Here is a 17,192-nt window from a genome sequence, read left to right as displayed (position 1 = left end):
TTCCAAAAGTGTTTTGGGCAAATAGATGTGTGGAGGTCAAACCTCGTTTTTGTTATTAGGAGAAAGAGACACTTGTCTCTTTAAATCTCCTTTAAAGAAATGAATTACTACCTATGATTTCATTTAGTTAATGAAGTCTAATGCTCGTCTCCAGGAATTGAAAAATTATATTTATTTGTGTTCTTGATGATAGTTAGATCTCCCTGGTGAGCTGGTGTGTATCCCAATCCTTGTCCATGACGTTCTTTGCCTGTGTTTTATTGATGCAAGTTAACATTGGGAACAAACGGATTTGATCGTGCTCTGATGAAAACAGGAAGGAACTGAAACTGGCTCATTAACTTTTCTCTGTCTCCTGTTCAAGAAAACTGTGATGTCAGTGCTTTCTGGAGATTTATTATACATTTCCTTTTTTTTTATAATGATATGGAAATTTCTGGTACTTTGGCTGCGAGAGGTCAAAGGTGGGTTGCTGTTGTTGGAACAGAGTGCTGTATAGACGTGTCATTTTGGGGGACAAATGAATTTGTTAGCAAAGAGAGTGCATTTAATCAAGCAGGTGTCTCTAAACTTTGGCTCTTGGGCAGCTGCATTTCTTTTCCTGACCCTGATCACAACAGTGTTTGCTCTGACTTTTTAATTTATATTGTCTTTGGGAAGTGTTGCCTTCAGTTTGTACCCCCAGAGTTACAGATTGCTGTGATAACCACTGGTGCTTCAGTTTCCTAAAGTCTATTTGACTTAGAAAGACCAGATGAGGTTTTTAGAGCAGCTCAGGTCTCTGGAGTGAATGTGTAATGGGCACTCTTTCAACTGGGTAATTAGGGGGAAATGGTGCGAGCCTTTCCCTCACATTAACTCCATAATTAGGTCATACTATCTGAGCCAAAAGTATGTCGAAGTATGTCCCAACCAGCTCTGTATATGATCAGCAGATGTTAAACTAGGTTTTAAGTATCAGAGAGTCAAGCTGATATTAGTTAGAATTTTAAATTTGTGAAAATGTGGACTGATTGAGCAAAATGAGTATGATCTTGTTAGGTCTGCATATGAATATTTCCTGTTTCTCTGTACAAGAAAGCTTTTTCCCATTTCAGGCATGCTGTACCAGAGAGCTTGGCTAGAAAACCACATGGGTTTTTTAGATGGAATTGATCTCAAGTACTGATATCTGTGCTAAAAAGAAGTTTGCACTGAGGCTTCTGTGCTGTGCATCAAAAGGGATTTTGTTTGTTTTCATAGACTTTGTTTACCATTTTGTGCAGTTCTTGCCTGGATTTATTTTTGGATTGTGACCTAAGGGTGAAATGCCTTTCAGGTTTTATATTTTGTATGCAACTCTCTTATTTGCCAAGTTTTACTGATTTGCTTGGGATGGTGTAATTATTTTGTAGAGTTTTTTACTGCTTTTTAATATTACTTCAGCAGCTTGTTCAGTACTCTGTGGATTGTTTTTGCAAAATGTGCATATATGAGAAACTGCAAATATTCCAAGGGAATGTTGAAAAAGAATGAGAAACTCTTTTCCTGCTATTTGTTTAGATCCAAAGGCAGAAACACGACTGTATATTATGGTGAATGACTTCGAATTTCACGTGTACAACCGTTCTGAGCTTTACGGACAACTTCAGGAACTGTTTGGCTTGGATCCCACAATAATTCCAGCAAAGAAAGATGATGAAAGAGCACAAGTAAATGGGAGGCAGAGAACACATACCAATCTTGAAAGGTAAATTATTATTCATTTTGCTGTTCTGTTGATGCTTTGTTCTGCAAAGGCCTGAACTAATTGGGTAATGTTTTGTTCAACGTGTGCTCTGGAGGCCAAATGATCGAAGCACAGCAGAGAGAAATTGCACTGACAAGCCTGAAAGTCTAAATCTCTTCCCTTTCCTCAGACTTCCTGCCATAATAATTAAAACCCCCAACCAACCAAACCAAACACTCTTGTTTAATGATCAGAGACGGGCTGAAAAATCTGTTTGAAATACAGTGTAGAAAGGGAGCGTGTGTTGAAGAGGGTTGTGCTGGCAGAATAATGATGGGTTTGCTCAGTAGAAGTAACAGCTGCTCAAGACATTGAATGGGCAAAATGTGAGGATCTCTGTGGTATTGTGGGTAGCTACACAAACTTTCTTCTGTTAATTCCTCTTTATGGGGTACTCCAGAAAACATGGTGTGGGTACATAAGGAGTTTTTCCACGTGGCTTACGTGTAGTGGAGTCAGATGTTCAATAGCAAGTCTCTCTCTGAGCAGAATCACACCAGACTGATTTATTGTCAGGAGCAGGGAAGATCTAATGAGACTTGGGTCCTTTCACTGCTGCTGGCCAGTTACTAAATTACCTAGTGGGCAGGTGCAGGATGCTGTGTCAATCCTGAGTTTGAGTAAGGACTGTGCCTCTGAGCCAGTCCCTTTGTGTTTCCATCTTAAGCTGACAGGCACAGGAAGGAGGAAGGAAATGTCCTGGGAAATGAAAAAGCCTCAATAGGAGTATTTAGAACAGACCAAGTTCCCCCGAGGAAGATTTATTTTATTGTTGCTCTGAGTTAACCATGGCAGCTTGCTTTCTACCTGTGTCAGCAGCCAAGGTGTAGCTCTGTGTGCTTCCTGCTGTTCTTCTAGGCTTGGAGGAGTTGGCAAGTAATCTGCTAGGGAAGAAGTGTTCCCCAAGATCTGTGCACTGAAGATCCCTAGAAGAATAATTTGGTTAGTTCTTCTGAAGAAAAGACAAAATAATAACCCCTCCTTTTTTTTTTTCTTTAGTGTTAAAGTAAAAACAGAATCTCAAGACCCTTCTTCTTCGTGGAGGTCACTTATTCCAGTCATTAAAGTCAATGTGAGCACGGTAAGCGACAAGGTCCTTAAAAATTAAGCTTGCCATTCATTTTTCTTATCCATTCTATTTGAGGCTTTTGTTCTCCTTCGTGCTTTAATAAAGTTTTAAAATTACACCACCAGCACTCCCCTGACAGAGTCACAAATCCTGCTGGTGCTGGTGGAAATGTGGTAATGTTCTCAGTATTTTGGGAAATACCAGTGTCTTAGACTTGTAAGGATTTCAAGAATATCACCAAGTAATTAAGTTAGGTAATGAATGTTGTTGTAAAAAGTGTGGGGTGTTGGGCTTTTCAGAGGTGTTTGGAGTTGGTTTTTAATTCTCTTTTCTTCCTGTATGTTTTAATAGAGATACTTAGAGAGAATATTGAGAGTTTAATGTACGAGGTAGTACTTTTAGGTAATGCACAGATTATGGTCAGGATTTTTGTCCATGGTCTTTATTTGCATATATCTGATTAAACTTCATTATTATAGGTAAATAGATACATATATATAAAGGAGGAGTGCATAATGAGAAATTGGGTTTGCTTTTTGCTTTAGGGTCGCTTGGCATTTGGGAATCACTATCAGCCACAAACACTTTGCATTAACTTTGATGATGCCTTTCTGACATACACCACAAAACCACCTTCGAGCCACCTCGATCAGTTTATGCACATTGTGAAAGGAAAACTGGAAAATGTTAGAGTCATGCTGGTTCCAAGTCCAAGATATGTTGGTCTGCAAAACGATGAGTAAGTTTGGGGTATTTTTATATCCATGTTATTTTATTGTTTATTTTAGTAAAAAGAAGACAATGTTGGTTGTCTTTCTGTATTTTACTTAGTGTGTTTAGACAGTTGCATTTTTACCACTCTGAAGGTTTTAAATTCTGCATCTTTGAAACAATTTTGTGTGTGGAGAATAGTACTGGTTTTCTGTCTCTATCTAAGTTTTTATTTGTGTGTGTGTGTGTTCTGCTCTGTGATTAAACATAGAATCATGGAGTAGTTTGGGCTGGGAAGGATCTTTAAAGGTCATCTAGTTCAACTCCTCTGCAATAAGTAGGGACATCTCCAACTAGATCAGGTTACTTAGAGCCCTCTCCAACCTGGCCTTGGATGTTTCCAGGGTTGAGGTATCCCGCATTCCACTTTATTTTCCTTCTTTCAGGTGTTACAGCTGGTCACAGGCTTTGCCAGTGGTAAATATTCTAGTTGTGAGTTAAATGCAAGGTTTAAGGTCTTGACTTCTGTAAAGCTGATTCACATATGGTTTGGAAAATATTTAAAAAAAATGGGCAAAAGCTGCATAATACTTGGTGGAGTGGAAATCATATTATCTGTTACAGGCAGATGGCTGATCCTTTTACCTCTGTGTATTCTGCATAAGTGGGGTTATGCAGCTTTAACAAGCTGAAGTAAGTCAAACACAAGCAAGAGGGCTTGCATGAAGTAATAAAATAAACTGTACATCATTTGACTGTACCTTAATTGGCTTTTTATCAGCCAAATACTGCTGTCTGTAATATGCCTCTATGTATTTTCCAAAGGGCATTTTGTGGATGTGCACAGAATCTTGCTCTTCCAACATGACGACAAAGGAAATTTCTCCAACTAATATTGAAAACAAACAAGATTAAAACAAAATAGGATTAAGATACTCAAACTATTAGCTTTTTCTCCTGCTTCCTCTAAGTATTTTCTTTTTGTGCTCTTACCATCCCTGCAGCTCCTGATGGCTGAAGGATGCACAAAATGTGCTCTAATTTACTGGGCGGATTCAACAAATTACCCAGTTCACTGGAAATGGAGAGTGTTTAACTCTTTAGACCCTGCCCTCTTATGCTTCTTTGGCTTAAAATTTAAGCTGGGTGTTTTAAATTTCAGAATTTCCTGCAGGCAATGCAGGTATGACAAACAGCTGAGTGACTTGGTGAAGTTTGTGAGAGACTGCCTAATCAATACAAACATCAAAAGCTCACCTTGAAAACTGTCCTGTTATCTTACAAACGCCCACCTCAGCATCTCCAGCGCCCTTTGCAAATAAATCCTCCAAAATCCAAGGAAAAAAAAAAAAAGAAACTGTGCTAGGAAAAGCAGGTCAAAGCAGAGCAAGTTTGGAGAGCAGCAACTAAGCCAGCAGGCTTGAAGTGGAAGTTCAGGATAGGTATTAGGAAATACTTGAAAATGATGATGTAATGTCATTATCGTTCGTTGCCATTATCTAATTGCTGTTAAAGTATTTAGTCTTTCACTCGCAAAGTAAAATTGATTTCAAGGTTCCTGCTCTGTTGCTTTTGAAGAACTTCTGGCAGTGCATGGTCTCTGCATCTGCTGCCTTCTGTGTGTTTTCCAAGCTGTCCTGCCCTTGAAATGAGCTGTGGGGTAATGGGCAATGTGCTTCTAACAGGTCTCGCTCTTACACTGTGTGTTTCTGTCGTTGGAATTGGCTTTTTTTTGGTTTAGGAGTGACAACTTATGAAAGTGACTGAAAAGCTGCAAAACCACGTTTTGCAGTAAAACCAGAATTTTCACATTACAATAGTATTACTACTATAGAATATATTAATATGTAAATTAACATGTGGTAGCACTATAAGAAAGGGATTACAATATATCGGTATAATAGTGTTAGGAGAAGTGTTTTGTCTATCAGTTTTATCACATCCTTTTATATTGAGGGAAGTGTTATTGAGGCAGAACAGCTTTTTTTCTTTTTTTTTTTTTTATTAACTAATGGTCTAATTACTGAATGTCTTGTCCCTTTGGTTTAGAGTGCTATTTTAGTAAGAAAACAATTAGCAGGTGAAAGAACAATATAGGACAAGGAGAAAGGAACTCTTGACAGAAAGAAACAATGAAAGTAAAACTTTGGTAGTTACTTGTGGTTTATAATATCTGAGAAATGTCTTTGTGGAGAGGAACATGGTATTCTCATGCTTAAAATAACTAAACTTTAAGTTATTTGATGTAATAATTATAATAATAATAACAGCAACATAATGAACAAGTATTTTTTTGGCAAATCATTATGCAAATTCATTATGCTTAATATGTTGCATTTCAAATTACTTGAATTCATAAAGCTTAATCTGAGCACGTGGATTTTTAACCTTTATCTTTCCATTTTTTCATTACAGACCACCAAGGCTGATGGGTGAAGGTTTTGTTGTGATGCAATCCAATGATGTTGACATCTATTACTATATGGATGAACCAGGTACCTTCTGTTAAATACAAACATAACATTTTAAGGGATTTTTGAAGGCTGCTGGACTTGCTAGACAATTTCTTCTTAGACTTCTTGAATTTTTATGATTAATTTTGGGTCTACTATACTTAAGTCTTCCTTTTCATTTACTTGCATTGTCTGTAGAAATTATTTTAACCTAATCTTTCTTTCAAGGTTTGTAAGTAGGATTTGGAACTAAATGTGCATGTATTGGTAAAAAGCATCCTTAAAAACTGCTGTGTGTATCACTGACACTGGTGAGCTGTGTTTAAGACAATCCCAAGGATTTTTGGTCATATTTCTTAGCTTTCCACTGGGAGTCTGCACTGAATTATGTCTTTGTATTTACATACTATGGTGATCTCAAATAAAACTGACATCAGGACACTTCAACTGTCTTGTGCTTAGCAAACATTTTTCATGCTAATTTGAAGCAGCTTCCTTTAATAATCTGTTTATTGTATTATGTGATATAGGTCTTGTACCAGAGGAGACAGAGGAAAGTAATGATGGAGAAGCCAGCAACGAAGACAGCAAATTACAGGATCTGCCACCCTGTTGGGGTTTGGACATTGTGTGTGGAAAAGGAACAGACTTCAACTACGGTCCTTGGGCTGATAGGCAAAGGTAGTACCATCATCTACAGCTTTAGTTTTCATCTTTGATATCTAATATTACTGAGAAAACATTAATTTCCATTGTGGGATTGCTCAGACTTCTAATTTGTGTGAGTTAGGGTAGACTGGACAGCCTGAAAGAGGAGTCCTGCCCCAGTGGTTTAAGATTAGAAAATTCCTTGCTGTTTATCTTGTTAGCCTTCCTAAATCCCCTCTGTGAATTTTTATTATTAAATTAATAAATTAAAGTCCCCTTTTTTGTGAGCAAAGTAGTTTTATTATTTATCAAGTTTTACATAGTAAGGGTTTAACTTTTTAATTGGTGATCTTTAGATTTATCAAGCTCTATGGGTGGGAATACACTACATATTTGTGAGGAAATTGTAGAGAAATAGAAATCTGGCTATGAAAATAATGAGGGGGGAATAATTCATCCCTGCTTAGGATAATCAATTCCTCGATGTGATCCGCAAAGTATTTATTATCTAGTTATTTTAGTGACAAAATATTAGGCCAGAGCTCTACTTCTCTCTTTTGCACATGAGTATTTGTGGTGAGGACAATGGGACTGTTGAGAGAATAAAGGACTATTAAGTAAAAGTGACATCATCAGTGCTTTCTCTCTTTTCCCCTATTAATTACAGGCTGATACTTCTCCTTGGCCTTCACTAATTCTCCTGTGAAACTACTATGATTAACTGTCCCTTAGGAGTGTGAGGATGGCAGACCAAAGAGTAGTCATTTTATATATATATATATATATATATAAAAATAATCCTAGACGATTTAAGAGAAAATGTCAATTTCTAGAACTTTTTACTAGCAACATGAGGGCAGTGGATCATTAATGATACTTTAAAGAAGGCCTGCCCTATAACAGTAGGCTTTTTATAATCTTACCTGGCTTGGCAGAAGGCAGTTTGGTGCCTGTGCAGTGCATGTAGAGTTCAGAGATCCATACTGGGAATTTTTGCATCGTGCCACGGATAGAACATGGAGTTTTGGAAACTTTGAAGCTGCTACAATGGTCAGGTGCTTGGTGCAGGAAACTATTAACCCCCTCTAAAGGCTTATTTCCATCCTCTTGAGACCTGTGTAAGCTCTGCTGTCTGTGCTTCGTTGCTGTGCCTTTCCTGTCATGTAGTTGCATGTTCCTCTATAAATCTGTAGAAATTTGATTTTCATTCTGAGGTCCTAAAGTTTGTATTTTGTTTATTTCTGGGCATTACATCAATTATTAGTGCACAAACTGAAGCAAAATAGATAACTTCCTACTATGTTTTTGTAGCAGATTTGTAAACTGAGGATTAGAAATAATAAGAAAAAAATACCTTGTTTGCCTTCTGAATTAAAATATTTCTGTTCTAATCCATTTATGGCTTTTGTCCAAAAGTAACTTCTTGTCATTGAAACTTCTGGAAATTTCAGTCATGAATTGGAAGGCTCCCATGATGAAGATTCTAAACAAACATTCTTTCTTATCTCACCCATTGGTTGTCTAAAAGTTCAGCTAAAAGGAAAATAATTGAATGAACCAAACAGATGCATAAATATACATATGTTTTCTTCAGTGAATGAAAGACAACTTTTTTTTTTCTTTTCTTCTTCCCCACTAGGGATTGCTTGTGGAAGTTTTTCTTCCCACCAGACTACCAAGTTATGAAAGTCTCAGAAATTGCTCAACCTGGGAAGCCACGACAGATCCTTGCTTTTGAACTGCGGATGAATATTATTGCAGATGCCACCATTGATTTGCTTTTTACCAAAAATAGGGTAAATAATGAAACCTTATCAAGAAATTAACTTGTCTTCTGTGGTTCCACTCTGCTTTTTGGTTGTGCACAGTTTTACTTGTCTCAGGTGTTTATTGCAGGTTTTAAAAGCTGGGTGATTTTTGCCTCAGTCTTCAGTAATTATGAGTAAAGCATTCAAAGAGTAGTATTTTCTGAGAGGCATTAATTTGTTGGCTTATTTAAAGTTTCTTTTAAGCCTTCAAGTTACATCTTAAACCATGCTGGCTTCTACAGTCTTGGGAATTCATGATCTGGACATTTCCTGGGCAGTCTTAAGCTATGATGAAGCTCATCATGATGAAAAGAGAAATAACTTCTGATATTGAATTTATATCTAATAGTACTGGAGAGGTGATGTTGGGGGAGACAAAACATGTATGTGTAGGGATTTGGATTTTTCTTTCCCCTGTTGCCACTCTTATAAATGGGATATAGTATAACTTCACTATATACCTGTTTTGTTCTTTTTTGGGGGACTGAATGGGTTAGAAATACATATTCACCTGCCCTCACATACCTTGGATCAGATTATGCTGTTTGTAATAGTGGACCTCAGCATTTGTTAAGCCTAAAAGTGGTGTTATTTGGTATCGATGCACACAGGTAGTTCATCAGGAATTTTTCTAAAAGTGGGAAAGACTTGAATAATCAGGTGCCTTAATCCAGGTGTGGGTAATGAGAACCAGAGGTATGAAGTACACTGGTTGATGCAACAAACCTAGAAATAATGTTTGGATCGTTTTTCCTTTCTTGCAATGCAGGAAACTAATGCTGTACATGTAAATGTTGGTGCAGGATCATATTTGGAAATAAATATTCCCATGACAGTAGGTGAAAATGGTGAGTTAAGGCTAAGCCTGATTTTTTTTTTCCTAATCTTTTTTTCCTGAGCAGTTATCTTAATTCCTGTGTGTGTGAATGTCTCGTAGTGTTCTTCCTTTGTGACTTGGAGATGTATATTCTTATGCAAAGGAATAAAAATACTGCCTTGCCCAGTTCACTGCAAGACATTAAGGTGTGAATCCATCAGGATACTTCTTGTTTGTTAGTGGCCTGCTGAAATCTCTGGTGAAGGATGTTTAAATATTGGTGTAACTCTTGTGTCTGAATGATTATTTGATAACTTTTGTTTGCCAGGCTATTCACCCACAATTAAAGGGCAGCTTCTGCACGTTGATGCCACGAGCAGTATGCAGTACAGGACTCTCCTGGAAGCAGAAATGCTGGCTGTAAGTTTGCATTAATAAACATAGAACTTCAATCTCTAGAGGATTTTTAATGAAGAATATATTTATTTTTCTATGGAGCAGCCTTTAGGTTATTAAACAATAGAGAAAAATGCCTTTTGAATGTATTTTGCAAGACTATATGTGTAAGAATTTATACATACACACATAACCATACATGTAACTCCAGTGACTTACATAATTTATATATCAAGTTAGTGTTTTTCATTTACAGATCTTGCCTCATTTCCTGTGTAGCCACATGTTCATACAGGCTTTGCCTTAATAAATGATTACACTCACTAGCTCTGCTATAGAATGTGTGCACATAAATACTGTAAAAGTACTTAAGTGTGCCTGAACTACTTGAGACAGGTCTAATACTGTGTTATTCTTTTGTTTGCCTAACATTTCACTTCTACAATACTATCATTCTGTAGATTACCCCTCTTATTGTTTTTTAAATGACCTTATTAGGGTCATATTTTTTAATGTTTGAATTTGAGAGTTGTATCAGTGGTTGAAAAATATTGTATTCTGAGGGATTTTCTTTGGTGTATTGATGAAAACTTTTGTTTATAAATTGCTTGGTACATCTACTCCAGCAGATTCATGATATGCCATTCCAAATAAATTAATATACTAACACTTGACCTTCAAATGCAGAAAGAGAGATTAAATTATTAAGGAACTGGAGAGGCCTTCTGTTCATCCCAGCAGGAGAACAATTTTAATTATTCAGCAGGGTACATATGTGAAAACTGCTGAGCTACAGGGTCAAGCATTGTCATCTTTTGAGGTAATTCTGGTGCTTTAATATCTTGTTCACAGTTCCATATCAATGCCAGCTATCCCCGGATATGGAACATGCCCCAGACGTGGCAATGTGAGCTTGAGGTTTATAAAGCAACCTATCATTTCATCTTTGCTCAGAAAAGCTTCTTTACAGGTAACCTCTTTACTAAATAAGTTACATATCAAATTAAATATTCTTTCTTTGGGATTTCTTGTCAAATTTTGCTGAGTTGTGCAAGGTCAGGTTGTCTGGTTTCTCATATTTAGGACAACAAATTGTTTCTGAGAACAAAGTTCCTGATGCTTCTGTGTGTCTAAGTTCATGATATTCTTACTTTTCAGTAGAGATACACATAATTTAATTTTCTGATATCTGAACTAAATTTGATCTGCATTTATGTTAAGTGATCTTAAATTTATTTCTTATCAGATCTCTTATCACAGTTATTGATTTGTTTAATGTTGTTTGCTGATGTGTTCAGGGCAATCATGAACTTCTACAACACTGAAATCTTAAAAGAAGAAATCTCTCATTTGATTGCTACTAACTTACCTTTTATTACTTTGTGTGGATTTAGATTTGATCCAAGACTGGTCCAGTGATAGTGCACCTGATATTTTTTCATTTGTTCCATATATGTGGAACTTCAAAGTCATGTTTCATCAATTTGAAATGATTTGGGCAGCAAATCAACATAATTGGATTGACTGTTCCACCAAACAACAAGAGAATGGTGAGATCATTTTTTTGTTTGGAAGAAGTAGTACATACTGCAAAATTATTACAAAATATACAGTGTATATTTATATATATATAGAGAGAGAGAGTGATAGAATTCAAATATTTCAGCATTTCAGTGGTTTACACTGTGCTCAAATCTTATAATTTCAACATAGAAAGAAGATGGTGGATTAAAAATCATTAAATTGTTTTCTAGTTAAAAATGAGCTCAACACTTCATTAGAAACCGGAGGAACTTTCAATGTGTGTTTTCTTGTCCAAAAACTGATGTCTGAAGCAATAAAGAAAAGCATCAGATACTACAGATATTTTTATTGTTTGCCTGCAATTTCATAGTGCTAAGTACAGTGTCTTTCTAGAACGGACAAGCCATGGGGAGTAAATAGTTTGAGAATAATTTATAGCAGTAATTTATTACTGTAAATACACTGTAGTTAAAATGGCAATTTCCTCTGAGTTCTTTAATATATTTTCATTATTTTTACCTGTGTGTTTGATAACTTGTGTAAGAACAAAATAGGCAGTAATTTTGACAGATTTTTTTTGTTGTTTTTCCTCTTCTCTCCCAGTTTATCTGGCAGCTTGTGGAGAAACACTGAACATTGTTTTTAGTCTGCCTTTCACTGATTTTGTTCCAACCACATGCAATACTAGATTCTCTTTAAGGGTAAGTTCTTTTTTCTTCTAAATATGAGGTAGCTTCTTGAATCAGGACATTTTCAATTATCTCTATCCTGAAAGAAAAATACTCTATTTCACTTCATTTAAGTTCATAGAATTTTTCTTTGAGTAACACAGAGGCAAATGGTTTCAGTTTGCTTGTATGAAGCATTTAATCATGGACTGTTTTTATTTATATATATGTAAAAATAAAAATCTTTCTTAAAATATATACAAGCATGTGCTTCACACATACATATATACACACATTTAATATGTGTATTTATTACATATACTTAGGCTGTTAGTCAGTGTGTGTATTTTATCACTTGAAATTCTGCTTCCTTTCATTTATGAAATGTGAAAACCTAATGTATGTTCAATGATAGAATCAAATACTGGAGCAGGTACCCCCAAACTGTTTTGCAGAGCCGTGTTCCAGATTTTTAAGAGGTTCTGTAGAATAGATAATGATGATAAAGTGTTTTTAACAGATGCAGATAATTCTTTGAAAGACTGTACTTCTTGTCTTCCCTGAAATAGAATCTATCTGCTGCTACTAAAAATAAAAAACTAGTTGATGGGGATGTTGATAATTTTATATAATTTTACAGCAAAGAAAGCATTGATTTATGGGGTTTTTTTCTTTTTAAAGTGTGATTTAGTTGAGATGTAGGGTAGCCTTGGGCCCGCTACATGACTTTAACAGTATGGTTTGGACAACAAAAGAACAGGAATCACTGAAAGCTGTGCCCCTGTGTTTTACAGATTGTTTGGTGTGTTTTTATGTGCAAGTTACTGGAGTTGTAAGTGTTCAGAACTATAGAACTCTTGAGTTTGTAGTAGAAATTGGTGGTGGGAAAACAAAGATTTCTTGTCTAACTTTGCCTATAAAGTGGAGATGATGACACATACATATGCAAATAGCCTGAGCACTGTGCATAAAGTGAATGAAAGTGAACTTCTCTGTTCCTAATGTTTGATTTTAGGGAGAAGATGTTGATCTTCATTTGTACCTACCAGATTGTCATCCTAGTAAATACTCCCTCTTTATGCTGGTGAAAGACTGTCAGCCTAATAAAATAAATCCTGAGTCTTGTATGTCCTCAGAATGTCAGAGTGGTCAGAAAACAGGCAAACCCAAATGGAGGAACATCACTCAAGAAGAGTGAGTTTTTGTTTGGATTTATGTTTATATTGGCTCATCATATTTGCTTCTTTCATTTGTGATTAAAGCAACTTCATAAGTTCATGAAAGATATTTAATGGAAGTATTGGACTTCAAATAAAAGCGTGATGTCTCTTTTTGAAAGGGCTGGATGGGTTGAATGCTGGACAGTCCCCAGTGTGATGTTTACAATCGACTACTCATGGCACCCAATTTATCCTCAGAAGGCAGATGAGCAGCTAAAGCAATCCTGTAAGTGTCACTACCTTTTTCTTGTTAACATGTTTCGTTTTGGAAGCTGCTGTGAGCTTGGATCACACTTGCAGGAATGAATTTGGAACTCCACTGCTGTTGTATGTCTCATGGGACTGTGCTGATCTTTAGAATGCACCAGGTTTGATTTAAAAACTGACAACATTTCATGCTGCCAAATTTCAGACTGTGTCCCAGTTCCTTGTGGAAAAAAGAGGATACTGTCTGCAGTTCCTTTCTCCTTGTCCTTAACAAAGTGGATCTCTTAAATGGGTTGTTGCTCAAGACAAAATACCACTTGGTATATTAAATATTGGTATATTCAATAGGAAGTACGATATTTTTGGCAATATCACGTTTCTTAGCTTTTCTAAGCTTTTTTTCCCTTCAGATATAGTCATGTTGTCTTAGGATTTAAATGTTTGAACACATTATATGTGATATATAATCACTTTGTCTTCCACTTATGGATATGAAACTCTGAGATTTCACTGTAGCCCTGTTGAAGTGAAGAACCATGGCCACCAGATATGAGTGTTAAACTGGTCAGTCTAACACTAATATCGAAGAATTTTCTAAATTTAACTGCCTAAATATTTCTAAATAACAACTATCCTCTAAGCATGTGCTTGCAAAAAAAGTTATAAAACATTAAACACAGATACAAGTAAGTTAATTTAAATGCAGAGGGAGGTATGCAGGAAGTTATGGGGTGACATAAAACTCTTTCAAGTTGAGAAGGAGAACTGATGAAGGAGAGGTATTAGAAGAATAATGAGGGCTAATTTGAATGGGCCTCAATCAGCAGGTGTTAGAAGACATGCTGGAGAGCATTTTTAGGTTTTGAGTTCCAACAATTCACATCTAAAAGAACTGAAATTTTAGAGGACGAAGCAGAAAAAGGTAAGATTGATTTTGCAGATGTTCATTCAGTGCTCTTGTGAGACTGCCAGCTCGTGTCAAATGTGCATTCTTCACATTTTGAAAACATTTACTCAGAATGGTAGCAATTGAAACCTGCACTTGAAAGTTGGTGCATACACAGGTAATTTTGCAGCTTCCTTCACTGAATAATCCAGCACAGTCCAGTTTCCTTCTAATCTGTGCTGCTCATAGAACGTGTTTGTTGCGGTAGCAACATCTGGTTCTCTTTTTTTTTTTGAGTCAGTTTTTTAATACAACTTTTGCACTTTTCATGTTTATTCCCTTTTGTTTACTCTGCAGTAGATGTGGGTTGTGGGAAATCTTCTATGCTGCTGAAATAAAAGCATGTCTCTGTTTAACTTCAAAAGCAAGATAAATAAATGGAATATTTTTTCAGAACTCGAGGGATTGTTTTTCTCTTGCATAATTAACATGGACTAAAATATTCTATATTTTCTTGTCTTCCCATAGTTACAAGAGATGAGAAACCAGTTCTGTAGCACAGACACGTTCACATAATTACACAATACAAGCTATATCTTTAATACACATTGATATTCACCGAATTTTGTCCAGCAGAAGCCTGGCTTGTGATCTGAATCTGTTTTCTGCTTTATTTTGTTCCAAAGTGTCAGAAATGGAAGAAACAATGTTGTCTGTGCTCAGGCCGTCGCAGAAAACAACCGACAGTGTGATTTCATCTCCCACAGCTTCCACCCGCCTGCCCCTCGACCCCTCCGAGCTGCCCCCGGATAAGCTCCACGTGGAACTGGAACTCTCCCCAGATTCCCAGATAACCCTCTATGGACCCCTGCTCAAAGCCTTTCTGTCCATAAAGGTAGGCATGGGAACACAGTTGTGAATGGCCACACGTAGGAAAGGGAAACGATGAGTTTGAAATGGAAAACTGGAATTCCGCAGAAGACGTGAATTTGGAGGGAAACTTTCTGGAAGCACTAGTTTGGAATGACTTTGTTGATAGGGATGAATTCAATTGGCACAGGCTTATGAGAAAAATTCATATACATATATATATATATATATGTAGACCCACATCAGCATCATTTTCCTTTCAAGGCATAGTGTGTGCTCTGGACACGTGCCGAAAATTTCTTCTTGGAGTTTTGCAGCAGTAAAATAAAACATAAAATCACAATTATAACTAGAGCTTATATAAACAACCCTTTTTATGCCAAGTTATAGCAGAACCCATACTTTTAGTGCATTTTGAGTTCTGCAGAGTGCCCCAATTATCTGTTTGATTTTGTTTTAATTAGATTCTGTGAAGTTTCTGGAGTTGGGATCATGGAGGGGAGTGGGGAAGGCCAGGAGAATAAGCTTAATTTAAAAAGTTACTTCAATAAATAGTGAAGAAGAATGATTCATCCTTTCCTTCATGTAAATCTGTTATTCTTTACAATGTGCTTGTGTTGCTTTTGCTGTGGCCTCTTCCGTTCCTGATTTTTTAGGGTGTCTAGAAACAGTTGAATTTCTTCCCACCTCCCTCACCTTCCCTTGCGGTGACAAGAGCAGAGGCAGTTGAACACAACAGTTCTGTTTGAGTACCAGTGAAACACTTGGGGTTTGGTTGTTTTTTGTGGTTGTTGGTTTGGGGTTTTTTGTGTGGTTTTGGGGTGTTTTTTTGGTGGGTTTTTGCTTGTTTGTTTTCTCTGGAGGTCTGTTTCAACCTATGCAGATCTAGGCTAAGGTAATGCTCTCCGGGCTGTTATTTTGAGTCAGAGGATAAGGAGTTTTCTGAGACAGGGGATCACTGAAACAGTAGTTTTCATGAATTTATATAAGCATTGCATGTAAGCAATGAATAGCAGTTTTTTAGGGTATAGGACTTGCAAATAAGCTCATTATTTTTTCATGTTGTTGATAAAATAAATAAGATTAAAAATAGGCCGGTGTTGCATCTTGGAAAGCTTGATTTCTCCTGATGCAGAGGAAAAGCCCCCATGTTTGAATTGTTTATTGAGCCCCTTTTTTTGGAACCCATAATTCATGAGGTAGTTCTGTCTTTCCAAGCAAAGCAGCACTTCTTCAGTGCTCTTTGCCTCTGGAGGTAGATGTAAACAGTGCTACATTAGATCCTTGTTTCTATAATGATTTAATTTTTAGGTGCAGATTTCTCAGATGAAATCTAGCTTTTTCTCTTCTAAATCTCAAGGGAAATTTTAGATTAATACCTTGTTTTAAAAATGTGCATTTATTGTTCTTTTTATAATTTTTATGGCTCTGTTTTGATCTTTTTGTCCAGCTGTGCTGGGAGCACCTCTTGAAGAATTTCTAAGAGGTTTTTTTTTATGTTTGTTTTCCCGATTTGTGGTTGAAATGTTGTTTCCAGTTTGTTTTCATTATCTTTTCTAATGCATGTGATAGAGATTCCTGTCCATGCATCATTCACCGTTAAGCCTTGTAATCTTGGGAAGTAGTTTTTTGGTGTTGCACACCCTGTTTCTTACTAAGGACTTTCTGGATTTCTTACCACCCTCTGCTGGGTCTGCCTTATAAAAAAATACCCAAAGAAAATTCTTCTTTATTTTTTTTTTTAAGGGCAAGGGCGTGACAAATTCTCAGAAATCTGATTCTGATGCATTTAATAAGTAAAATAGAAGAAGGTGTGTTTTGGTTTTTCTTTAATTTTTATTAGTGATAGATTTTCTCTTTCCCAGTAGTATTTGGCAAAATTACTTTGGTTTTAGATAATTGAGGAGGATTTGCTTACAAACAAGGTGGCTTTTAGACCCGAGTGAGAAGTGTTTATGATCTAACATTTTAGAAGCATGTTTAAGACTTCTAGTTGGAAACAAAATTGGATGAGGGTGACTTCCTGCAGGATGTGTTTTGTGTTCTTACTCTGTTATCTGTCTTTAAAAGAACAAAATCTGTTTAAAAATGTCAATAATAATATTTGTATTACATTCATCTAAAATACCAGTACTGCTAAAACTACT

At 36.3% G+C, this 17,192-nt stretch overlaps 1 protein-coding gene across 11 annotated transcripts in view; it reads left to right on the top strand.

Moving 5' to 3' along the window:
• Positions 1 to 17,192, top strand: part of KIAA1109 (KIAA1109 ortholog) — a 92,092-nt gene that overhangs the window by 14,384 nt on the left and 60,516 nt on the right. For 10 of the 11 annotated variants that reach the window (XM_039378376.1, XM_039378377.1, XM_027741541.2 and 7 more), the window contains exons 6-19: positions 1,543 to 1,729; positions 2,768 to 2,849; positions 3,383 to 3,576; positions 5,964 to 6,043; positions 6,532 to 6,682; positions 8,289 to 8,445; positions 9,227 to 9,305; positions 9,603 to 9,694; positions 10,523 to 10,640; positions 11,065 to 11,220; positions 11,798 to 11,895; positions 12,878 to 13,056; positions 13,202 to 13,308; positions 14,862 to 15,070. In XM_039378376.1, the coding sequence (XP_039234310.1) occupies positions 1,543 to 1,729; positions 2,768 to 2,849; positions 3,383 to 3,576; positions 5,964 to 6,043; positions 6,532 to 6,682; positions 8,289 to 8,445; positions 9,227 to 9,305; positions 9,603 to 9,694; positions 10,523 to 10,640; positions 11,065 to 11,220; positions 11,798 to 11,895; positions 12,878 to 13,056; positions 13,202 to 13,308; positions 14,862 to 15,070 (1,889 nt within the window). The remainder of the gene's footprint in view (positions 1 to 1,542; positions 1,730 to 2,767; positions 2,850 to 3,382; positions 3,577 to 5,963; positions 6,044 to 6,531; positions 6,683 to 8,288; positions 8,446 to 9,226; positions 9,306 to 9,602; positions 9,695 to 10,522; positions 10,641 to 11,064; positions 11,221 to 11,797; positions 11,896 to 12,877; positions 13,057 to 13,201; positions 13,309 to 14,861; positions 15,071 to 17,192) is intronic. The other variant, XM_039378379.1, reaches the window with a different exon arrangement.

Source organism: Pipra filicauda, unplaced genomic scaffold (genome assembly GCF_003945595.2).
Source record: "Pipra filicauda isolate LSUMZ 115617 unplaced genomic scaffold, ASM394559v2 scaffold136_size1984543_pilon, whole genome shotgun sequence".
Classification (NCBI taxonomy): Eukaryota; Metazoa; Chordata; class Aves; order Passeriformes; family Pipridae; genus Pipra; species Pipra filicauda.
Note: the sequence above shows the minus strand (reverse complement) of the source record. Positions and strands in the feature narration are given on the sequence as shown.